This window comes from Pygocentrus nattereri, chromosome 11 (genome assembly GCF_015220715.1).
Source record: "Pygocentrus nattereri isolate fPygNat1 chromosome 11, fPygNat1.pri, whole genome shotgun sequence".
In the NCBI taxonomy this organism is placed as follows: Eukaryota; Metazoa; Chordata; class Actinopteri; order Characiformes; family Serrasalmidae; genus Pygocentrus; species Pygocentrus nattereri.
This window is the reverse complement of record NC_051221.1, coordinates 1,757,501-1,783,347: the sequence shown is the minus strand read 5'-3', so window position 1 is coordinate 1,783,347 and position 25,847 is coordinate 1,757,501. Positions and strand designations below refer to the sequence as shown.

At 42.4% G+C, this 25,847-nt stretch overlaps 1 long non-coding RNA gene and 2 gene segments (V, D, J or C); 1 reads left to right on the top strand and 2 right to left on the bottom strand.

Moving 5' to 3' along the window:
- Nucleotides 1-2,936: 2,936 nt before the first annotated feature.
- LOC119264380 lies at nucleotides 2,937-5,687 on the bottom strand. Its single transcript, XR_005130989.1, has 3 exons — nucleotides 5,643-5,687; nucleotides 5,042-5,467; nucleotides 2,937-4,350 (listed from the first exon to the last, which is right to left on the bottom strand). It is a non-coding gene; the product is annotated as an uncharacterized LOC119264380 (long non-coding RNA).
- A 334-nt stretch (nucleotides 5,688-6,021) lies between these two features.
- On the top strand, nucleotides 6,022-7,855 carry LOC108413907. The segment is given in 4 exon segments: nucleotides 6,022-6,033; nucleotides 6,242-6,310; nucleotides 6,595-6,703; nucleotides 7,404-7,855. Coding segments are annotated over 4 exon segments (513 nt in total).
- Nucleotides 7,856-25,768: 17,913 nt separating this feature from the next.
- Nucleotides 25,769-25,847, bottom strand: part of LOC119264414 — a 591-nt gene continuing 512 nt past the window's right edge. Inside the window, 1 exon segment of the V gene segment in view lies at nucleotides 25,769-25,847. This exon segment is cut by the window's right edge and continues 328 nt beyond it. Within this exon segment, the coding sequence occupies nucleotides 25,769-25,847 (79 nt within the window).

Here is a 25,847-nt window from a genome sequence, read left to right as displayed (position 1 = left end):
CCATTTTAGAACTCTTAAGGTACAAAGGCTGTTGAAAAAAGTGATGTTACATTTGGTGTGTGAACAATTGAAAAAAAAAGTTTTGAAAAATTTGTTTTTACAAAGTGCCGTTGCCGGAGTTTCTGTTGTGGAAGGCAGCGACTTTATTTATATGCACTTTATGCTACTTTGTTCTCTGAAATAGGGTAGCACCAACACTGTCAAATGACCATACCTGTACACAAATTACCCAAGGTGCATGGTAAACATAACCTTCAATTCATTCAGCAGGTTCTCTTTCGGTAGGGAGGAGTTGAAAGGAAAGGTGCACACAGCTGATTCCACTGTCTTGTGTAAAATAAGGGTATATTGGCGTTTACAGTCATGGTCATTTGACAGTGTTGGCAAATAGGTTTTTTGGCCTACAGGTCACGGTTGGTATTTTACACTTCCCACCATGTTTTCAGATAGTTTGGTGTGTATATACTGGTCAAGATTGAGATTTGCACACATGCTACTTTTTAGAGTATTTGTCACTGCTGTGGTAGCACCTGCCACCTCTACAGTCATTGTAGAGGTGGTGGGAGGAGGATGCTGCCACAGTAGTGGGAAATCCTTTATTCAGTAGCATGTGTGCAAATTACAATCTTAACCAGTCTATCCCATAATAAACTGTCCGAACATATAGTGGTAAGTGTATTTTTGTATGTGATAAGTAAAACATAAAAACCCTTTGTTTTATATATATATATATATATGTCCCTAATGTAGAATGGCTTTCTTGTTTGTCAGTTTTTACATGACTGCATTACAATAAACCTTCAAAAACCAGTCAATCTGTTTTGTTTTGTTTTATTCATAGCTCTTACAGCAATAGATGTGCTGTTATTTTGGAATTGTTTAAGTATGCAGGTTCTAGTTTGGCAGGTTTTCCCCATTTAGTGTTGAACCCACAACTTTACCAAGAAAGTGCTATGTAAATGTGGAAGTACATACAAATATCTCTAGGTGCGATACTGCTGAAGACTAAAGATTCACATATTACCCCAACCCCATGTTTAGTAGTAAAATGAAGTGCATATTTAGCACTAGCCAAATTAAAAAGTTTGGAAAAAATAACAAATAATATTAAATTATGTAAACAAACAATCAATTTCAACCTAATTAATAAGTATAGATTAGTATAACATGAGAATAGTTTATTGTACTGAATCAAACAATGCAGTGTACCTTAAAATGATGGTACAGTCAACCTTAACTTTTATGTTTATTCAGTGGTTAAGAAATCAGTTTTTTTGAGGCAACGTGTTACCCCAAATGTTTTGGGTTCATTGAACATATTCGGGTTTACAGTGCAGGCTGATCTGTGACCTCATGACCCTGCACTACTCCATAAACACTGGTGTTATTCATGCTCCCAATTACTTACAGCTTGAAATAAATCAATCAAACAGGCCGTTATCAGTTTTTCCTTTGGTGGATTCTTTCTTTGTTGTGTTGTGTTTATGGTTTGCTCTTTGCTTTATTTATTTTTTAAGATCAGTGAAAGTTAAATAACTGATCATCAAGCTGAGAAGAATCATTTGTAAAATGTGAGACATTATTCTTCTGTGAACTTAGTTAGATGATTGATGAACATAATATTTTAAGGTAGTCCTGTTTATTTTATAAGTGAATGAATAAAAAACTCCGACAGTAAAGTTACTGGGTAGTTTATTATAGTTCGTCTGCTATTGTGCAGCAGTAGATGTTCAGTGTTGCTGTGAAAAGTGAGAAGACTTCTTCAGGGTTAAGAACTGTTTGATTTGAGGAGTTTGATTTGAAAGGACTTGCAATAAAGATGTCAAATCTAATTTTGTGTGTTTTCTGTGATAATGTGGACATTCATGAAAACATTTGACATTCTGTGTAACTTGGATCCCGCAAAGGTCTCTATCCACTGGAATTCCTTGGAGAAATATAATGAAACACAGTTATTCCAGAGTAACTATGTAAAAGTTCCACTTTATAATAAGTGGACAGTTCCTGTGTAGTTGTTATGTAGGTCCTGTGTAATGGAGTGGTGATATAAACGTTGCTTTGGAGGTGGTACAACACATTTAATTAAGGTCTTTAAAGTTAGATTTTAGGATAAGGGGACGTCTCCTGCACCGTCACATTGCAGAATGGTTTAAAGCTGAAACTGGTTACAGTGTCACGGCGCTAGCAGCATAGATATTATCTAAACGTTAGGAAAGCTGGATGGTCCAGTGTAATAATGTGTTACTGCAAGTTATTCCATACTTTCTTTTACTGCTGGACATGACCAGAACTAAACTGCTGTTCCAGTCTAATTACAAATGTAATTACACTTGTTATTACCCTCATGTAATTACATGAGTGAGAATAGACTGTTACGACTATCAAGATACACGTGTGTAATTACATGGGGCAAACTGAAGGTGATACACGTGTGTAATTACATGGGGCAAACTGAAGGTGATACACGTGTGTAATTACATGGGGCAAACTGAAGGTGATACACGTGTGTAATTACATGGGGCAAACTGAAGGTGATACACGTGTGTAATTACACAACTTGTGCTTCTCTAATCAATTAGTAACAGTGATTAAATCATATGTAGTTACATTGTTGTTACATGTGTTATTTATATGTAACTACACAGTTATTATGGACACATAATATAAAGTGGGACCAGTCATTCTTTTTGGAAATCATGGACACTGTGTCCTCCGGGACTCAACACTCAAGTACATGAACTAAAATAAATATCAATATAAAATAAACTCCCCTGAGCTTTTTTCAAACCATAAAATCTTCACTTTTAGATACGCACAAAGGTCAGTATATGAATCTACATTTTACTGTTTCTTTTATTCTGTGTTTAACTTCATCATTCAGTTCAATTCAATTCAGTTCAGTTCAACTTTATTGTCATTGTACAATACAGGGTAGTACAGTATAATGAAACACTATGGGGCGACTTTTCCAGTGCAGTAATAAGAGATGCATAGTAAACAGGGCAGAGACTAAAGACAGTAAAAGACAGACAGAATGTGCGGTCAGTAGGTTCAGGTGTCCAACGTAGACGAGATGTGCGTAGGCGAGTGTTATAGGTGTCCTGGACGTATAGACAGTTAGTGCATAGTCAGATATTCAAGTGTATCAGGTATAGAGACAGAAATGTGCTGGTGAACTGCAGTCCAGTAAATGCAGAAGTACTAGTGGTGTAAACAGTGGTCAGTATATAAAGTCTACAGTGCAGGTACAGAGGAGCAGCATAACGTTCAGGTAACATCTTAAATAAACAGTTACAGTATAAATATTTACATATACTAGAAATAAGGCTTAGCCAGAGATGAAGTCCACAGCATACAGTCCTCTGAGCTGGTGGAGCTCAGTGTGTAGAGGGCTGGGTGGTCAGGCTGGTCAGTAACAGCGCTGCCAGTCACAACATTTATGCTGTTTTTAGATTGGGAACATCTTTGACTTCGGAGTCAGACTACATAGTGGATCACTTCAACAGCACACCAGCTGCTGCTGACCACTGTGTCCATCAGGTCCAGTTAGACTCTGGAGAAGTTCTGCACTGTAGGAACACAGAACAACAGTGTAAGTCGTGTAGTGTGAAAGGTGTTGAGAGAGAAAGAGCAGCTTCAAATCAGACTCCAGTGAAAGTGTTGATCCTTCAGTGAAATCATGACTGAAGTAGCAGTAAAACTATAAATTAAATAGGAGTAAATAAAAAGATCAGATCCAAAATATATCAGAACTCTGAGTTTCTCTATAGAACTCAGTCCTGAACTGGGACTTTTAGAGCTAGACCTTCAGTTCAGGTCATTACTGTTTCAGACCTTTTTCAACCCATCAGGGGATCATTAAGCTCTGTATCAGTTGAGTCAGGTGTGTTAGAGTAAAAATACAGTAATATGTCGAGCGTTCAGTCTCCAAGACTGGAACTGACCAGCACTGTTGGTGAATCCTTGAATATAATCTATGAGAACAAAATCCAAAAAATCTTGAAAAAAAAACAGTCAACACCAAGTTCAAGAAATATTAGCAGAAATATTTGGTAGGACTTCAAAAAATGGATGGAGAAAATCACATCAGTCCACATAAAGACATATTTTAGTAATGCTATGCTGCACTAATCAGAAGAATTCTTAGAACTGAGGCTGTGGATTTAATTGATCAGTGTGGGAGGGTGGAGCTCCAGGAGGCTGCTGGGAGGGGCTGAGGTGGGCTGTGGCTCCCCCTGCTGGTCAGTCTGCCTGTCAGACTCCATGGTGGGTCACTCTGTCTAACAGCACACCATTTGCTACTGACCACTGTGTCCATCAGGTCCAGTTAGACTCTGGGGAAGTTCTGCACTGTAGGAACACAGAACAACAGTGTAAGTCGTGTAGTGTGAAAGGTGTTGAGAGAGAAAGAGCAGCTTCAAATCAGACTCCAGTGAAAGTGTTGATACTTCAGTGAAATCATGACTGAAGTAGCAGTAAAAGTACAACTGGAGTAAAAAAGTATCAGATCTAAAATCTACTCAAGCTCTGAGTTTCTCTATAGAACTCAGTCCTGAACTGTGAGTTTCAGAGCTGGACCTCCAGTTCAGGTCATTAATGTCAAAACTCCATCATAAATAAATAAATAACAGGAACAGTGATCTGCTGTAGATGTTAAATGTTGAGTGGACGGGATTCATTTGGATTAAATCACATGAAAAAGTCTAGATTGTGAGATTAGCACCTCTAAGGGGTTTGTAATGTAATGTTAGCGCTAAGCTAACGGTGCTGCACATGAAGATTTTATAGCAGCTCTAATTAAATTAAACCCTGATCTTCAAAGCTTATAACAGACACAGTTTACATGTTTTTACTGTCTGTGTTTCAGTTTTACAGAAACATCAGTAAAGATCTGAACTTACTGTCTCAATCTGAATATTATTGAAGAGCCTGAATTTCTGCTGAACTGAACTGGCTTTACTCAATAAATAATTTGAATGAATAAATGCATCATATAAAGTATTGATTATAGTAAAGAAACTATGTTTTACAGTGAACTCACCTCTGAATATGATCTCCTACTAAAAACTGATGAGTGTGAGAGTGAAGTCTCTGTGCAGCTGGACTGAGGGGGGTTTTTGTACACCTACTAAACACTGTGGGAACACAGTGCTACCACTGATCTCATGTTCACTCTGACAGTAATAATCTCCTGCATCTTCAGTCTGGACATTACTGATGGTCAGAGTGAAGTCAGATCCAGATCCACTGCCACTGAAACGAGCTGGAATTCCTGAGGCTCTGTCATCAATTGAGTAAATCAGCAGTTTAGGACCTTCTCCAGGTTTCTGCTGATACCAGGCCAGTCCCTCATTCCCATCACTCCAGCGGTAAACTGCAGGGCTGGTTTTACAGGTGATTTGAACTGTTTCTTTTGGAAGTGAAGAAATGACAGGAGGCTGAGTCACAGTCACCTGACCACTGGAACCTGGAAACCAAAAAATAATAAATACATGTAGATTAAAACTTTAGTTTTATACATTTATTTATAAATATTAAAAAAATGTAAAAACTCATTATTTTTATATATATGTTTTAACAATATATTTTAAAGATTATACTTCCCTTGTCCAGTTGTGCAAAGAGGCAAATGCACAACTCACCTTGAGTCCAGAGGGTGAGCGTCCAGATGAAGATGGAGACCAAAGTCATGGTTGCTGTGGGTGAAGTTTGTGGGGCAGCAGCTCTCAGTCATGAAGTGTTAAACTCACAGGACTATAAACACTAGCAGAGCACTGAAGCGTGGGCTGATCATGCAAAGTGGAGCCTCTATGGAAATCATCTTTCTAACAACACTGAGTAAAGATGATCATATTTATCTGATCTTGTTTGATCAGATGTTTCTGCTCTGGGTGGAATCTGATGTTTAAAGTGCAGCTTTTTATAGAGATGTGGGGAAATGAAATCTCTTCTGATTCCCACCAGAGATTTCTGAAAGAAGACAGAATGATTTGAGGGTTATACGACATTTCACTCCCCCAGATGATCCTTAAGGTACTAAGTGGAGAGGAACAATAAAGGGGGCTCAGAGGTTTGTGGAGGTCAGTAGTGGAGACTATTGCTGGGAGCTGCTTCAGCTCAGCCAGGCTTGTCTAATTCTAGAGAGATTAGAAGTGAAATATTCCCTTTAATGTCCAGCAGAGGGCGCTCTCTTATTGTGCAGTTCTAACTGTCTCTGCCTTTCATTTGAGGGTCTCTGCAGCTGCGACTGCCACCCAGTCTGTCTGGATCAGGGCTGGAGGACTTTCTGGTGGAGGAAACAATGAAAACAGTAAGAACCTTTTCATCTAAAACTTTTAGAAGAACTTTTATCTAGAACATTTTCTACCAATTTAAAACTGTATATTTAGTCTTTAGGAAGTTCAGTTTGTCTGCTGTGTAAATTCTAAAGAACCAAGCGAGTCCTCAGTTTAGATATTTCACTGCTTATAAAATAATCCTTGTTGGGAATAAAAGGCAGAACGTGTGCAGATCTACAGTGTGTAGTTTATTCCATTACGAGATGATTGTAGAACCCATTAATATTGTATTATAGGTCAGAAATAGTGCGTGTAGAGGCTGAAGAGAGCGGCGTGTTTAGAGCAGGAGGTTTTTGTACAGCCAGTAAACCAGTTTGTATCACTGTGGTACACTTTTGGTGGAGGAACCAAACTGTCAGTTGGAAGTAAGTCCACTTTTCCTCCTTATTCAAAAGGAATGTTTTATTAAAATGATTATGGATCGACAGTACAGACGTACTTGATGTTCTTCTAAATCAGTTCTGATACAAATTTGAATGTATTTCATTAGAACTTGGCTGAAGTGTGGCGAGCATGGAGCTTTAGGCTTTACCACGAGCTCCTGTTTCTGAACTGGATTTCTTTTCTTTAAAACACTAATATTTCCTAAAGGTTTCCTGTGAAGTGCTCAGTAATGACATTTCTTTAAAAAGATCAGATGTAGAGCTGGATTGTAGTGTCAGTGTTGGGCTCCATTACAGCAGTTCTGTCTCCATCTGGAAGCCACAATGTGGAGGTTATTATGAGCAGCGTTTTCTGCTCTAAAGCTTTGAAGCCATAGTACATGGAGACTGCAGCTCCATTTATATAGGGATTATTTATTGTTTTGGAGGAAATAAAATCATGTTCCATTTCAAATTTCCCATCACAGGATGTGCAGAATGTCTGAGTTTTACTGAGTGAAATCAGTAATATTTTCTAATGAAAATGGAAATGAAGTGCAGCTATGAATGTGATTGGAAATATGACTTTGTGTGTGAAACGGTTGAGTTTAAGGTTGTAATTAGAGTTTGGTTTTTAATGCATCACTGAACTCAGTTGTGCTCTGTTAGAAATAAGGGAAATGAAACTGTGTGTGTGTCCTAGGTTTGACTGCGCCCACCCTCACGGTCCTGCCCCCCTCCAGCGTGGAGCTGCAGCAGGGGAAGGCCACACTCGTGTGTTTGGCCAACAAGGGCTTCCCCTCAGACTGGAGGCTGAGCTGGAAGGTGGACGGGAGCAGCTGGAGCTCGGGGGTTAGCCAGAGCCCCGGGCTTCTGCAGAAGGACGACGGCCTCTACAGCTGGAGCAGCACCCTGACCCTCCAGGAGGACCAGTGGCTAAAGAAGACAGTGACCTGTGAGGCCACCAAGGACTCTTTTTGTCCTGTCAGGCAAACCCTGAGTTGGAAGCAATGCACTGGGCAGTGAGCGTCCACGCGTGTGTTGGAGCTGCTAGAGCTCCTCTTGATCTTCAGTGAGCTCAAACATGTCTCTGCTTAATGCTCTGATCTTCATCTCATAACTTCATCATCACAATAAAGATCTTCAGTGTTTATATCTATAGTCTTTCATTGTTTATTGTGTTATTTTCTTTATACTCAACCAGCAACAATAAACATGTAAACATTTCTTCGATCTGTAATTTCTGGAATCAAGTTTCTATATTTCTCCTCTGAAAATAAAGCTTGAAGATTTGATTAACTGCCATGTTTCCTTTTTTTTGTCATGATTTTTTGAGGCTTTATTGTAAAAAGATTAATGATGAGACAAAATTATTTATTTTTCAAGCAGACATTAGAAACAAGATTATAGTCCATAAAACTTTCCATTATTACAAAATGAATGAACCAATACAAACTCACAAAAATAACAAATATACAAATAAAACCATAAAAAAGTCGTTACATGGATAACAGATCAACTCTGTCCCAATAAAATCAAATCTTTATTCAGTTTTGTATAAATGTAATGTTTCTGATTCAGAGACTCTAAAGAACTCTTGACGCTATCAGCCACTTTCATTAAGCTAAAAACACTGATGCATCACACTGTTGTCCACCCAACCAGGCACTGTTTGTTTTAATGAAATTGTGTGTTTTTAATAGTAATAAGTTTCCTTTTTATAGCGCCTTCCCCACAAGGTTGGTTTAAATATAAACATTATTGAAATTCAGAGAAAAGCAAATCACTGAGAAACAGGCAGGTTTTGATTTGTGTCTTAAAGACCGAGACAAATGTGAGATCATGCAGACTTTGAGGAAGTGAGTTTCAAAGTTCTGGAGCTGTTACAATGAACCACTGTCTGAGGATGATCTGAACTGGGGTAAAGAAAGCAGTACCAGAAGACCTGAGTGTACGAGCTGGCGTGTAGAGATACTCATAAACACACTAATCAGCATTTCTGCATCACTGCTACTGAGCATGAGACGGACCCTGGAAATGTTATAGAGGAGACTGAAGGTGGTTTAATCAGTGAGCTGATATGATAATCAATAGAAAGTGATAAATTAAATGTGTCACCCTAGATCAGAAACAGGTTCTGAGGGTTTTACATGAACTCTGTCAATGTTAAAGCTCATATCAGAGTGAGTGCAAGTAAATATTTTGGGGGTAATTAGGAAATCAGTCTCATCAGAGTTAAGCATAAGCAAATTACAGCTCTTCCAACTTGTAATATCCCAACAGACAGTTAGAGAGGCAGGGGGCAAGAGATTGGAGGAGTTGAAGCTGATTTATATCTGTTTCTCATTCACATAACAAAGAAAACTGAGTCCATGCTGATTAATTATCCGGCCCTGTGAAAGTCTGTAAATTATAAAGAGGAGAGGGCCAAGGACAGAACCCTGGGGAACCCCTTGAGCAACATGAGAGACATTTTCCAGTAGTTTATCAGCGAAAGGGAGATTCGAGTTTGATCTGAAATTATTTAAACCAGTTGAATCTAAACCAGATTTCTTCATGACCGGCACAACTGCAGCAGGTTTTAGTTGGAACAGGACAATTCCAGACATACAAGATTACTCAGGGGAGAAATGGGAGTAGAGATAACTGGAAGACTTTTGTTGGTATGGCACTGGAAGTATTTAACTGGTATGTTGTGGTCTCCCAGATGAACTCCTGAACAGGTTATATGTAGAAGCAATTTTATTATGAAGAAACAGGAGAAGTTACTCAGATCGCTCAACAGAGCCAGAAACATTAGATGCAGGGGGTTAATGGGTTTGTTAACTGTGGTAAAGAGTCACAGAGGCCTGAAATGAACACTGCTGATTATAGAAGACAAGTGGTGTGAACAGGAAACACTGATGTCAGATCTGCCAACTTCTTTACTGCATGCGATGAGCTGAACATTAAGGCCAGGTTTCTTCTAAAGCTGCTGATGGTGGTAGCCTACTGCTCTCATGACCTGGAGCTCAGGAGTGGAACAAGGACAGGAGTGAGAAGAAGGTACAAGCCAGGTCTTCAAGGAGGCATGAGCTTCAGAAGCTTTAAAGAGAGAGTAACTGTAATTTGAGAGCATCTCTACTGGACAGCATTCATTAATAGAGTAAAGAGGAAAGGAAGATTGCATGGAGATAGAACAGGACAGAGGATCAGCCGACTGAAGGCCATGATAGGATATGTATTAATACAATTATTGTCACTCTAATCAGACCAGTTCCAGAAGACCTGAGTGTCCGAGCTGGCGTGTAGAGATGAAGGAGGTCAGTAAGGTCAAGGCCATGTATGTCTGTGAAGGTCATGAGCAGCAGCCTGTATTGACCACACAAAGGGGCAGATAACGCGGGAGGGTGCTGCCTTACTTTTGTGCAGCATAGCTCATAGTCTTTTAGTTAGTCGGCAGAGTAGTGTAAACAGCTGCTGACAGTCCAGAGCCGGGACCAGGCCGCAGACAGACAGGCTAAACCGACCGTCTGCGATCCGCCTTGAGGCGTCACCCAAGATTAACCATATTGAGACTGTGTCTTTGCCCTGAATTAAAACTAAATTTAATCATAGAAAAACTCAATCAGTCTGCTTAAATAACCTTATCAACATATATCCATGTTCTGATGATAGCACTAACACCTTAGATCTAAAACTTGGACTACTTAATATAAGATCACTAAACTCTAAAGCAGTCGTCGTAAATGAAATTATAAGTGATCATAAATTTGACTTTTTTTGTCTTACTGAAACGGGTTAGACCAGACGAATATTTAGCTTTAAATGAAGCCACGTCTGTAGGCTATAATTATGCACATAGGCCAAGACTATCAGGCAAGGGAGGTGGAGTCTGTATAATATACCAAAATACTCTCGATATTAGTCAGAAACAATGTGACACTTTCACTTCCTTTGAGGTCCTCTCTATTCACGTCACAAATCCGGTCACAAAAAAGAAGGCGTTCTCATTATTTAACATTTACAGACCACCAGGGCCATACTCTGAATTTATAAAAGAATTTAGTGATTTCACTGCAAACCTGGCTGTGTGTAATGATAAAGTAATAATTGTAGGAGATTTTAATATTCACTTTGAGAAGGTAGACGACCCATTAAAAAGGGCATTTACCTCAATCTTAGACTCAGTTGGTTTTACCCAAAATGTAACAGGGCCGACACACGACTGTAGTCATACGTTAGATTTGGTTTTGACACGAGGTCTTAACATAGACAAGCTTAATATCTTACCGCAAACCACAGCGATCTCCGACCATTACTTAATTTCGTTTGAGCTACGATTTAGCCATAATATATATACGTCCCCTCGTTATTCAACAAAGCGCTCAATAAAACCTTTTACTGCCCTACAATTTATAGAAAATCTCCCAGAGTTATCAACCCCAGTCTCCACTGCATCAGACCCAATGGAACTAGATTCACTAACCGATTATTTAGAAAATACATTACGATCCACTTTAGAAAATGTGGCCCCACTTAAAATAAAAAGAATAAGGCAGAAAAAGCCCCGTGGTACAACGATAAAACCCGGACCTTAAAACAAACAGCTCTGAAATTAGAGCGGAAATGGCGTCATACCAAACTAGAAGTGTTCCACTCTGCCTGGAAGGACGGCCTTATAGAGGATAGAAATGCTCTCACAGAAGCTCGCTCAGCATATCTGGCCTCGCTGATCGAGAATAATAAGTATAATCCTAGAGTTCTGTTTAATGTGATTTCCCAAATCACGCAAAATCAGGCAGGTAATGAACCAGAAATCCCAGCAACTCTCACCAGTGAAGTTTTTATGGACTTCTTTAATTATTAACCTGAAAACACTGATGCATCACACTGTTGTCCACGCAACCAGGCACTGTTTGTTTTAATGAAATTGTGTTTTTAATAGTAATAAGTTTCATTTTCATAGCTCCTTCCTCACAAGGTTGGTTTACATCTGAAAATTATTGAATTTCAAGGAAAAGCAAATCACTGAGAAACAGGCAGGTTTTGATTTGTGTCTTAAAGGCCGAGACAAATGTGAATTCATGGAGACTGAGTTGCAAAGTTCTGGAGCTGTTACAATGAACCACTGTCTGAGGATGATCTGAACTGGGGTAAAGAAAGCAGTACCAGAAGACCTGAGTGTACGTGCTGGTGTGTAGAGATACTCATAAACACACTAATCAGCATTTCTGCATTACTGCTACTGAGCATGAGACGGACACTGGAAATGTTATAGAGGAGACTGAAGGTGGTTTAATCAGTGAGCTGATATGATAATCAATAGAAAGTGACAAATGAAATATATCACCTAGATCAGAAACAGGTTCTGAGGATTTTACATGAACTCTGGCAATGTTAAAGCTCATATCAGAGTGAGTGCAAGTAAATATTTTGGGGGTATTTTGCTCAGTACAGCAATGAGTCAAAGAAACCGGCAGTCTGCAGACACTCTAAAACAATATATGAACGATTTTGGGCTCTCTGATGCGTGGCGTTTACATCACCCCACTCTCCGGGATTACACCTTCTTTTCAGCAGTACACCATTCACATTCTCGTTTAGACAACTTCTTAGTTAGCAATTCTATTATGATGGATGTCACAGACACTCAGATTCATCCTATCACTATCAGTGACCATGCACCGGTGTCTCTCTCTCTGGCACAGAAAAGAACCACACCAACAAATAGGAACTGGAGATTAAATACATCATTACTTAAAGAACAAGATTTCATTAATTATTTCAAAAAGGAATGGACAACGTATTTAGAAAATAACGACCTGCCAGGAACATCACCGTGTGTTCTTTGGGAAGCAGGAAAGGCAGTAATGCGGGGGAAGATAATATCCTACTGCACACATAAGAAAAAAATTGAAAAAACACAGGTATTAGAATTGGAAGAAAAAATAAAATCCTTAGAAGCTGCCCATGCGGCTTCACCACAAGAACACACAATGAGCAAGCTGAGAAAACTCAAACTGGAATTAAATGAAATAATAGACAAAAAGACACAATTTTTACTGCAAAGGTTGCGTTGGCAGAACTTTGAACATAGCAACAAGTCCGGAAAATTCCTTGCTAACCAGTTAAAGCTAAATAAAGAAAAAACAACTATCTCTTCTATTAAAGTCTCAACTGGAAACATTACTCATGACCCACAACAAATAAATAAAGCTTTTAAAGAGTTTTACAAAGCCTTATATTCATCACAGATTAATCCATCTAACGCAGCTATTGAAGAATTTCTTAATAATATCTCCCCAAGCTGAAAAATGAACAAATTGTTGCCCTGGATTCACCACTTGCTTTATCCGAATTACATGAAGCCCTACAGCATCTACCAAATAACAAAGCCCCAGGCCCAGATGGATTTCCAGTAGAGTTCTACAAAGAATTCTGGTCTGTGCTAGAACCAACCTTTTTTAGAATGGTAACTCAAATTCAAAATGAGAACGTACTGTCCCCAGACACGAATTCTGCTAACATCAGCCTACTTCTTAAACCAGGCAAAGACCCTACACTGCCTTCCAGCTATCGCCCAATTTCACTCATAAACGTAGATCTTAAAATTATTTGCAAAGTCCTTGCCAGAAGATTAGAGGAAATCACTCCACTTATAGTACATCCTGACCAGACAGGTTTTATCAAGGGTAGACAATCAGCCTATAACACACACAGACTAGTAAACATAATAGATTACTGCACAATTAACAAATTAGAAACAACCATCGTATCTTTAGATGCAGAAAAGGCATTTGATCGGGTAAACTGGAAATATTTATTAGCAGTCCTACACAAATTCGGATTTGGTTCATCCTTCATAAACTGGACCAAACCTTACATAGCTCTCCTAGTGCACGCGTTAGGACAAACGATATCACTTCACAAAGCTTCACTCTGCAGAGGGGCACCAGGCAGGGCTGCCCACTATCACCCTCACTTTTCGTTATCTTCATTGAGCCATTAGCAGCAGCAATTCGACAAAATACCAATATTAAAGGAATTAACACAGAAACTACAAACCACAAGATAAGTCTTTATGCAGTTGATGTATTACTTTTCCTGGAAAACTCCCAAGCTTCTCTCCCGAATACAATTAGACTAATAGATAGCTTCTCTTCTAGATAGATAGATAGATAGATAGATAGATAGATAGATACTTTATTGATCCCAAAGGAAATTTAGGCATCCAGCAGCAACAACACAATACAGTAGGAAGCATATTCAACATCTATCAAACACAGAACAATAGAAAATATATAAGGGTATAGAAACTTTCTGTACAAGGTAAAGAACTATCTGTAGATGGAGCAGTGTAGTAGATTTTTCTAACAGCCAATAAATAAATTCACAGAGCAAAGTGCAAACGACATTGGTTATAAAAGTTATAAAAGTGACTGATGTGCCATAGAATTATTAATATGTACATGTAAAAAATATAGTTCTGTAAAGTGAATATATGAATATATGAATACCACACACTGGCGACCTGTCCAGGGTGTATCCTGCCTTCTGCCCGAAGACTGCTGGGATAAGCTCCAGCACCCCCCCGCGACCCTGACGGAGAAGCGGCTTAGAAAGATGGATGGATGGATGAATACCACACCCTGAGTAAATGTACTTGAGTGTAAGACAGGTTGGGGAAGTGTAATTGTGAATAAATAATTAAGTGGTTGAGTAGTTGAATAATGTCCATGTAGTGTGACTGGGTTAAACTCAGTCAGCAGCAGCCTCCCGTCCCCGATGGGAGGAACTAAAAAGTCTGATGGCTCTCAGAATGAATGATCTTCTGAGTCTGTCTGTTGTGCAGCTCTGTGACAGCAGTCTGCCAATGAACACACTCCTCTGCTTCATAATGATGGTGTAAAGTAGGTGACTATCATTGTTCATGATAGAAAGTAGTTTATCCAAAGTCCTCCTATCTGCTATTGTTACCAGAGAGTCCAGCTCCACTCCCACCACTGCCCCGGCCCTCCTGACCAGCTTGTCCAGCCTATATGCATCTCTTCTCTTCATGTTGCCTCCCCAGCAAACCACAGCGTAGAAGAGAATGCTGGCCACGAGTGAGTGGTAGAACATCTGCAGAAGCTTCTTACAGATGTTAAAGGACCGCAGTCTCCTCAGGAAATAGAGCCGACTCTGTCCTTTCCTGTACAGGGTGTCCATGTTTGTTGACCAGTCCAGTTTGTTGTCCAGATGCAGACCAAGGTACCTGTAGGTCTTGACCGTCTCCACATCAACCCCCTCAATGGAGACTGGCTGCAGGGGTAGTCAAGACCTACGGAAGTCCACCACCAACTCCTTGGTCTTGGATATGTTCAACTGCAGTTGGTTCAGTCAACACCAAGCAACAAATTCTTCCACCTGTCTCCTGTACTCCTCCTCCTGACCACCCTTGACACATCCAACGATGGCAGTGTCATCCGAGAATTTCTGCAGATGGCACATCTCAGAGTTGTAATGGAAGTCTGATGTGTAGAGAGTGAAGAGGAAGGGGGAGAGCACAGTCCACTGTGGTGCTCCAGTGCTGCTGACAACAGTCTCAGATGTACCGTCAGTCAGCCTCACGTACTGTGGTCTGCAGGTGAGATAGTCCGTGATCCACTGCACCAGGCGTCCTCGACACCAATCCTCTCCCGATAGGCAAACTGGAGAGGGTCCAGTGCATGCTGTACCTGGGGTCTGAGAAGAGGGAGAAGCAGTCGCTCCATGGTCTTCATAATGTGGGACGTCAACGCCACTGGCCTGTAGTCGTTGAGCTCACTGGGGTGAGGTTTCTTGGGAACAGGGACCAGGCATGAGCTTTTCCACAGCGTGGGAACCCTCCCCAGCTGCAGGCTCATGTTGAAGATATTCGCCAAGGGTAACCCAAGTTCAGAGGCGCAAGCCTTAAGAAGTCTCGGGCTCACCTTGTCAGGTCCAGCTGTCTTCCCAGAACGGAGTCTCCTCAGCACCCCTGTGACCTGGTCTGCAGAGAAGTGGGGGGGGGGTGAGGGGGGGTGGACTGGGTGTGCTGACAGTCTGTGGGAGGGAGATCTGTGCAGCACTGAGAAGAGGGAGTGAGGTGTCCGGAGGAGCAGAGGCTGAGGTTGCTGTGATGGCAGGACAGACAGAAGCAGATGAGGATGAAACAGGACAATCAAACCAGTTGTAGAAGAGATTGAGTTCGTTCGCTCTCTCCACACCTCCAGCTGTTACACTGTCACTCCTTGGCTTGCATCCTGTGATTGTACTCACACTGTCCCAGACCTCCTTCATGTTGTTGTCATGTAACTTCTGCTCAACCTTCTTCCTGTAGGTCTCTTTAGCCTCCTTTAAGCAGGACTTGAGTTCCCGCTGAACGTTCCTCAGCTCCTCCTGGTCCTTGTCTTTAAAGGCCCTCTTCTTTTTGGTTAAGAGGTCCTTTACGTCACTTGTAATCCAGGGCTTGTTGTTAGGAAAGCAGCGAACAGTTCTTACAGGAACCACAGTGTCCATGCAAAAGTTCATGTAGTCAGTTGTGCAGTCTGTTACCCCTCAATGTCCTTGCTGTGCCTCATCACACAGGGTTTGTACAGAGGCTGCAGGAAAACCAGATTGTGGTCAGATCTTCCAAGTGGGGGCAGAGGGATGGCCGTGTATGCATCACTGATGTTAGCATACAGGAGGTCAATTGTCCTGTTTTTCCTGGTGGGACAGTCCAAATACTGGGTGAATGAGGTCAGTGTGGAGTCCAGCGTGACATTGTTGAAGTCACCAGACAGCGCGACGAAGGCATCCGGGTGTTGTATCTGAAGCCTAGCGATGGTCGCGTGTATGACGTCACACGCCACCTCCGCATCCGCTCGGGGGGGCAAGTACACACAAACAACAATGGTGTGCGAAAACTCCCGCAGGATATAATATGGCCTTAAACTCACCGCAAGCAGTTCAACATCCCGACAGCAGACAGTCTCTTTAACAGTCACATGTCCAGGATTACACCATCTGTTGTTAATGAAGATAGCGAGCCCACCACCCTTGGCTTTGCCACTGCGCGCGCAGTCTCTGTCCGCCCTCACCGTGACGAATCCGGGGATGTTTACATTAGCGTCAGGGATGTTAGCGGTTAGCCAAGTCTCTGTAAAGCAGAAGAGACTGCATTCCCGGTAGATCCTCTGGTTCCTCACTAATGCTGCAAGCTCGTCCGTCTTGTTGACCAGCGAGTTCACGTTACCCATCACCACTGCAGGAATACAAGGCTTGTATCTCCAGCGATTCTCCCATTGTTTAGCCTTTAGCTTAGCCCCGGCTGAAGCTGCGCCTCAGCTCTGTTGGAATGGGGTGCATCACGCCGGCGCGGCTCTTTGTTCTCAGCGTGAGTAGTTCCTCCCTCGAGTAAACAAAGTTTCTGCAGCCCTTAGTCTATATCAGACTATTCCATCAACTGGGGGAAATCAACAGTTTTGCCTGTAAACTGTAGTTTCCAGAACACGACCACCATTCAACTACAATCAGGTAATATTAGATACGTAGGCATACATGTCTCTGCTAGGCTTTCAGACTTAGTGCAGTTAAATCATATCCCTTTACTGAAAACAATAGAAGATGATCTCAAACGTTGGAACGCCTTACCTATATCACTCATGGGGAGAGTCGCTACCATTAAAATGATGGTTTTACCAAAAATCAACGATTTATTCTCACTAATCCCAAATAAACCCCCTGCTGCTTGGTTTAAGTCCTTAGATTCAAACATCTCACAATTTTTATGGAAAAATAAGCCATCAAGAATAACAACAATGGTGGTTTAGAACTACCAAATGTTTATAATTATTTCTTAGCCAATAGATTACAGTACATTTCAAAATGGATCAAACCTGACTTACTAGACAGTCCATGGTTGGACCTAGAACAAGCATTCTGTAGAAAAACAAAACTGTCAGACTTACCTTACATTAGCTCTTATATTAAGCGCCATGACGCTTTTAAAAGCCTCAGTATAAATAGCTCACTGACAGCCTGGTGGGAATTTCTAAAACTAACTCAGTCTCCACTTATTCCATGCAAACTAACACCCATTTGGAACAATCCAGACATTTGTCAGAATAAGAAAGTACTAAATTTCACATCATGGCGTGAAAAATTTAGGACATGTTATTAAAGATGGAAACTTTGTCACATTCCAGGAACTCATATCAGAATATGGAATAAACAACAGTAAATTTCTTGAATATCAACAATTGAAATCCATCATTCAAGAGAGATTTAATCCCAACCAACTAAATTTGGAAATATCAACATGGGTAACTGAATTTTTAAATTTATGTACCCCTAAATTATCAAAACTGTACAAATTATTATTAAAATTTGATGAATCGGTCTCCCTCCCGATAGCCAAATGGGAACGTGATCTCTCTATCAATCCAGATCAAAGCTTTTGGACAGAAATATGTTCAAATATCTTCAAAATAAGTAAAAGCCCCAACTTACAACTTATACAATACAAAGTCCTTCATAGAATACATTATACTGGACAAAGGATGTTCCAAATGGGCCTAGCACAATCAAACATATGCACCCACTGTACAGCCAATGTAACCGATAACTATATGCATGTTATATGGGATTGTAGGCCTGTTCAGATGTTCTGGCACAGGATATGTACAGACTTGTCCACGTGGCTTAAATGTTGCATCCCAACCTCACCCAGTCTGTGCATCTTAGGAGACGTCAGTGAATTGGTTATGGATGCAAATACATCACACATAGTTCTCACTGCCCTATGCATCGCCAAGAAAACCATCCTCATTAACTGGAAGCAAAAAAAAGATCTACATATTACTCTTTACAAAAATTTATTATTTGATCACATTAGTCTGGAAAGAATGTCTGCTTCCTCTGAAAACCAGTTGGAGGAATTTAACTCTCTTTGGCTCCCACTGATCAACTCCACTAGTTAGTCGGGGTGGTTGGCTGTGGTTTCATCTCCCGGGTGGCCTAGTTGGTGGCTGGGAATTGACTCTGGGAGGACTGCTTGTGTCGGTAACTTCCTGAGTAAGCTGGGGGGCCTCGGCGGCTGACCTGGGGTGTCTGTGTGCTTGCCCTGGTTGGTGGTGGATGGGTGGGGGCTCGGGGGGCGCTGCCGTTTTGCCTCGGGGTGTAGGTCCGGGGGCACGTGGAGGGCGGGTGCAGGCCCTGGGTGGGGTAGCTGGCCTCCCCTCCGGGTCTGGTGGCGGGACCCGGGGCCAGATACCTTGGGTCCCTGCCCGTGCGGGGATGGCTTGCGCCACTGCGGGCGCACCACCGGGTGGGGCAGGTTGAGCTGCCTTGCGTCGGGTCTGTGCCTTGGGGTTCTGGGGTGCCTGGGTGGCGGGGGTGGGGCGGTGACCAATGGGGGGTGTGTGGGGTGTACTGGGGGCAATGGGTTCCTGACTCAGGCCAGCTTGTCTTTTGTCTCGTTGATGTCTGTTGTTGTTTGACTGTTGTTTGACTGGAATGGTTCGGTGCAGGTGTATATAGGTGTGTGGGTCTATATGCAGGTGTATATATGAGAGCAGGTGGATGTGGTGGTGCATATATGTGTGGGTGTATATCGAGGATGAATGTGTCTAGGTGTATATATATGTCTAGGTGAATGTGTGGGTACATGAGGGTGGATGTATATGCGGGACGGGTGTGTGTGTGTGCGGGGGGGGGGGGGGGGGGTATGAGTGGATGTGTGGACGTCCACGTTCGCACGGACATGTGGTGTTGTGTGGTTGGTGTTGCTGGGCGGGCTGCTCTGGCGGCGTGGGGTGTCTCCGTGGCCTCCCCGGGCCGACCTCATCCTGCCTCGAGCGGGGGGACAGTGAAACGCGGAGCCTCATGAGCCAGCTAGTCAGCTGGCTCTCCTCTTCCAGAGGACCATTGCTTCTGGACCTACATACCCCCCCTCCATCCACCCCCAGACACACACACACACACATATACATACCCCCCCCCCTCCATCCACCCCCAGACACACACACACACACACACACACACACACACACACACATACATTACTCCCCCACCCAAGCAAACACACACAAACACACACAGTACTCATACATTTAGGATCCTGGGCACAGGCATGTTGCCGGGGGTCGATGAGGTCTCCTGACGACTGTCTGTCCCTCAGTTTTTACTGCACTTTAGACATTCAGGGCTTTTGAGGGGACGGTGTAGATGGACACCTCAGACCAGTGGCCCGGGGCTCTGCCCATGTTTGCCCCCACACCTGTCCCCCCAATTTTAACTACACCATAGTGTCACACACTACCCCACATTCATATACACCAACTCCTGCACTCAACACTTCACTGGGGGTGGAAGGGTGGGAAGGTCATCCCTCACCCGTTTCCTGCTCCCCGCCGCAGAGGGTGGCCTGTACGGCGGTGCCGGTCATGTGGCATTGTATGGTTGGGTGGGTGTGGGCGTCTGTGTGCCCGCGCGCATTCTTCCCTGGCGTGTGCCCTCGGGCTCATGTGCAGCCGTGCATGTTCCTCCCGTGTGTGCGCCCTCCCGCACGTGTGCACGTTCGTCCCATGTATGCATCCATATACAAGCTGGTCCTGGGTGGGCTTTCCATTCGCCCCCACCTCATCTAGGGGGATGGGGGGGTGTATATATGGGTGTGTGTGTGTACATATTGGGGTGATATGTGTATGTATATATGTGTGTGTATGTATGTATGTAGGAGTGTGTATAGGTGTGGAGGTATATGTGCGTAGGTGTATATATAGGGGTGGATGAATATATGGGGGTGAAGGTATGTAGGTGTATATATGGGCGAGGATGTATATATGAGGTTGAGTGTATGTGAGGACAGCTGGTTCTGGATCGGGGGATTGTTGTCCCCGGTCCTCTCCCGGCTGCTCCCCTGTGGTTGCTACTTCCCCCCCGGATGGGGGCGCCTTGGGGTTTCAGGGCCTGGCCTGGTGCTCCGGCGTGACGGTTGGCCTGCTCCCCTGGGTGGTTGGGTTCCGGGGCGGCTCAGGGCCCCTCGGCAGGGATGGGGCCCTGCTGGGTGGTGGGTGGCTCTCGGGCGTATGAGGCGCTGGGTCTTTGCTGCTGCCTCGTGATGGGGGGCATCCTGGGGGCGGCTCTGGTTCCTCTGGTTCCCCTGGACCTGCGGCTGGGGGGGGTGCTGTCCGGAGTCCCCCTCTCCCTTCTGCTGGGGTGGGCATGCAGGGGTCACTGGGAGATGCAGCCCAGGGTCCCCACTGCTCCTGGGGGGGCCGCGGCGGGCGGGATTCCCTGGTCTTTCTCTGCCTTCCTCTGGCCTCTGGGGGGATGTTGTCGCAGCTTTCTGCCCTCGCTATTGAGTGCATCTTGTGACAAATTTATACTGTACTGCACTCACAAACACACACACACACACACACACACACACACTCACATACACATACATCACAGTCATTTGTGTAGTATCTCCAAGTGCTGTATGTCTCAGGTACACTTTCTTCTCTTTTCTCAGGAGCAGCAGTTGGTGAACCATCGCCGTGGCATTTGCGCTGTGTTTTTTCTGCCCTTTTGTTATTTCCCTTTTTTACCCCCCCCCCGCTTATCTCTCCTCTCCCTTCTTTACAGATTCCCCTGGCCTGTCAAGTCTGGCATGATGCTAACACATCTCATTAAAATATCAAATGTATAAACAAAATGAAATTAAATAATTAAAAAAGAAAGAAAGAAAGAAAGAAACACTGACAAGATGAGCCTATAATCTATAGTGCTCATTTTGGAAAAGTTAATTTGTTTGGCACAGTAACGCAGTCTGACCATAATTCTGATTGCAAATCTGCCAGACAAGACAGGCAAAAAAAAAAAAAAAATTGGGGGGGTAATTAGGACATCAGTCTCATCAGAGTTAAGCATAAGGAAATTACAGCTCTCCCAACTTGTAATATCCCAACAGACAGTTAGAGAGGGAGGGGGCAAGAGATTGGAGGAGTTGAAGCTGATTTATATCTGTTTCTCTTTCACATAACAAAGAAAACTGAGTCCATGCTGATTAATTATACGGCCCTGTGAAAGTCTGTAAATTATAAAGAGAAGCGGGCCAAGGACAGAACCCTGGGGAACCCCTTGAGCAACATGAGAGACATTTTCCTGTAGTTTAGCAGTGAAAGGGAGTTTCAAATTTGGTCTAAAATTATTTAAATTACTTGAATCTACACCAGATTTCTTCATGACCGGCACAACTGCAGCAGGTTTTAGTTGGAACAGGACAATTCCAGACATACAAGATTACTCAGGTGAGAAGTGGGAGTAGAGATAACTGGAAGACTTTTGTTGGTATGGCACTGGACGGATTTAACTGGTATGTTGTGGTCTCCCAGATAAACTCCTGAAAAGTTTATATGTAGAAGCAGTTTTATACTGAAGAAACAGGAGAAGTTCCTCAGATCGCTCAGCAGAGCCAGAAACATTAGATGCAGGTGGTTAATGGGTTTGTTAACTGTGGTAAAGAGTGACAGAGGCCTGAAATGAACACTGCTGATTATAGAAGACATGTGGTGTGAACAGGTTTCTTCTAAAGCTGCTGAAGGTGGCAGCCTACTGCTCTCATGACCTGGAGCTCAGGAGTGGAACAAGGACAGGAGTGAGAAGAGGGTACAAGCCAGGTCTTCAAGGAGGCATGAGCTTCAGAAGCTTTAAAGAGAGAGTAACTGTAATTTGAGAGCATCTCTACTGGACAGCATTCATTAATAGAGTAAATAGGAAAGGAAGATTGCATGGAGATAGAAAAGGACAGAGGATCAACCGACTGAAGGCCATGATAGGATAGTGTGGTTTCTGTATTAGACTAAGTGGACAAAACCTAAAACTGAATTCAAGCAAAGGATCAGAGATTCCACACTTGGAACAAGGAACACTAACATCATTCAGACCAGAGGAACAAACTAAATCAAGTATGTGATCATGAGAGTAATAAGATCTACATCCTGAGTTAAATTAAAGCATTAAAACACGGTAAAGTGAGTAAATGTGATTATTCAGTAATCAGCTCCACTCATATGTTCTACAGTGGACTGTGCTGAAGGTTAAAGAACAAGACGTATTCAGATCATGATGACCAGCTGGTTTGAGGTCAATGAGGTTCTCCTGGGTGAAGACATTCACAGGTTTTAATGAGAGGTTTGAACTGTTTCTATGAAACTTCATCTGATGGTAGTTAGATTAGGAGTTCTAGTTGTTCCACTGTGGAAAGAGGAAACAGTAAATGTTCTCCAGTGCTAGAACGCATTAGTGCTGCTGCATAGTTTCCAGTTCTATTGAGTTCAGTCTGAGTTCTTTACTGTGATGAATGGTGATGGTCAGTGTTGTTAGAGAGGGAGTTCAGCTGGAGATTCAGTGCAGTGCTGTGTGTTGATCTTGAGGGAGTTTGGCTGAATGAAGCTGAACATCTGGTGAAAGTGCTGCTCTATTCTGGGAGAAAGAGGACGACTCAGGCCTGTTCATGCAGATCTGAGTTCCACCCCACTGCTCTCTCTCTCTCTCTCTCTCTCTCTCTCTGTCTGACTCTTTACTGCTTAAAACTGCTTGTTTGTGTTCAGCTGGGTGGGCTGTGGGGGGCTGGTTTCACTTCTTCCTTTAGTGCTGCTGATGACCATCAGTGTGTCAGTCAAATAATAACCTGTTTTATTTCTACAGAACCTTTATTAAACTCAAAGCAGGTAACAGTGAAACAGAACGAGTGCAGAAACAAACAGAAAGAGCTCTAACATACAGGAGAAGAGCATCAGCTCCATCTGAATGAACATGTAAAGGGAGGTAAAGCACTGAGTGAACAGGGGGGTTTGAGTTGTGTGTTAAAGACAGAGATAGAGGGGAGTTCCAGAGGTTTGGAGCTGTTCCACTAAATTCTCCTCCACTGACTGAGGACAGTCTGATTCACTCTAATCAGACCAGCTCCAGAAGACCTGAGTGTCCCAGCTGGCGTGTAGAGATGGAGGAGGTCAGTAAGGTATGAAGGTCAAGGCCATGTATGTCTGTGAAGGTCATGAGCAGCAGCCTGTATTGACCACACAAAGGGGCAGATAAGCAGTGCAGGTTATGGAGAGCAGGTGTGATGAGGGCAGAGTGCTTAGTGTGAGTGAGGACTCCAGCTGCTGAGTTCTGAACAGACTGGTATTTAGGGAGGAGTTTAACTGGGAGTCCACTAAGAAGGTCATTACAGTAATGAAGGTGGAACTGATAAAGATCTAATCTACATTTCTGCAGCACTGCTGATAATCATGGGGCGGAGTCTGGAGATATGAGGAAGGTGGTGGAAGACAGTCTGGATCAGTGAGATAATATGGGATTCAGAAGTGAGTGAGGAATCAAATATGACGCCATGATCATGAAGAGTTTGTGAGGGTTTTATCTAAAATCATCAATATCAACATACTTTCAGAGAGGAAGGTGATACAAGTATTAGGGTCGTAATTAGAACATCAGTTTTATTCGTGTTGAATTTAAGTAAATTAGAGCTTAACCAAATCTTAACATCACAGATACAGGTAGTTAGAAAGGAAGGTAATCCAGGAATATGACTATTATACTGCATATAAACTATAAAGACAGGGGGGCCCATAACAGAACCCTGGGGAACACCCGGAGCATCAGGAGCAGTGGGGGATTTGTGTTGCTGTATAGTGAAGAGCACAGATGAATAATAACTAGTTATATTTCCTCAACAGTTCCATGTATTAAAATACAGGTGATTTGTTTTCTCCTGACTGTTTTCAAATTATAATACTTTCATTTCCACTCAAGTAGAGTAATCTACTTTTTACTGAGTTATTCATATTTACTTCATGATTTATGTATTAAATTCCATTTTATCTCATTGGTGATCTCTGTACTGCTTTGTGATCGGTCACATCTCTTTGAAGTCAGAGTCCATGGTGGGTCACTCTGTCTAACAGCACATCAACTGCTACTGACCACTGTTTCCATCAGATCCAGTTAGACTTTGAAAAGTACAATTTTAGACATTATTTTCTCCAAAAGATCCCAGAAAGGTTTTACTAACTAAACGTTTATACCCCACAATGAGAGGTGTGAGCAGCAGCAGACCAGCCCAATAATGATTAATGCAGAAACCCTCTACATCACTCTGTGAGAGGCTTTAGTTTATCTTATCAACAGCTCTGGCGATGCTAGTGCCCATAAGGGGTTTGTAATGTTATGTTAGCACCAAGCTACCAGTGGTGCATGTTAATATTATATGGAACATCTTCCTTAAACAGACCTTCCAAGCTTATAACAGACATTCTGTCTACATATTTTAACTGTGTTTCTGTTTTACAGGGACTTCTTCAGTAAAGATCTGACCTGAACCTGTATCTCTGTAATGTTATTGGAGGAGCCTGTTATCACTTCTGTTCAGTTTCAGTGACGTAGTTTCATGTTCCAGACCTACAGTGATGGTATTTTTATCATTCCTATAACTAACTTTGATTATTTGATTAAAAAAGTAATTTGTAGTTTTAAGTGAATTCTATATTTTGAATAAAATAAATATAAATTCTTCATTATTTTGCTATTTTGGAAAGGCTTTTGACTGCATTTGACCTACACAAGCAGAGAATAAATGAATTCATGTAACTGATGTTTACAGTGACAGTTTATGTGTATAAAAATTAAAATCTTTTAAACCTGCATGTTTTTTAAAAGAATGCAGTTTTTTAACTGGACCTTGGCTGACCAGCTTGACGGATAATAAATTCATTATGAATTCATCCGATTTACGTGTAACTGTTTAGTACTCACCCTGTAAAGATCATCTCCTACTAAAAACTGATGAGTCTGAGTTTGTTGAAGGACTTCTTCAGGGACTCCCTCTTTCTCAGGACTGACAGAAACATCCATTTCATAATCTGTCCAGATCCTTATAATAAACTTTAGAATAAATGAGACTGGAGCTGAACTCTACAGCTAGTTCCAGACCTGTGGAGATCAGGGAATAAACCCCTAAAATCACAAAGCATTTCCAGTCTAATGAACAGAAGAACAAACTCCATCTAAAGTCCTGATTTCCACAGAGTGTGTTATTGTGTGTGTTCATCCTCCCCCTCAGCACCTGCAGTAGAGTCCAGCTGCAGCAGTGCAGTCTCTGTGCAGCTGGACTGAGGGGGGTTTTTGTACACCTACT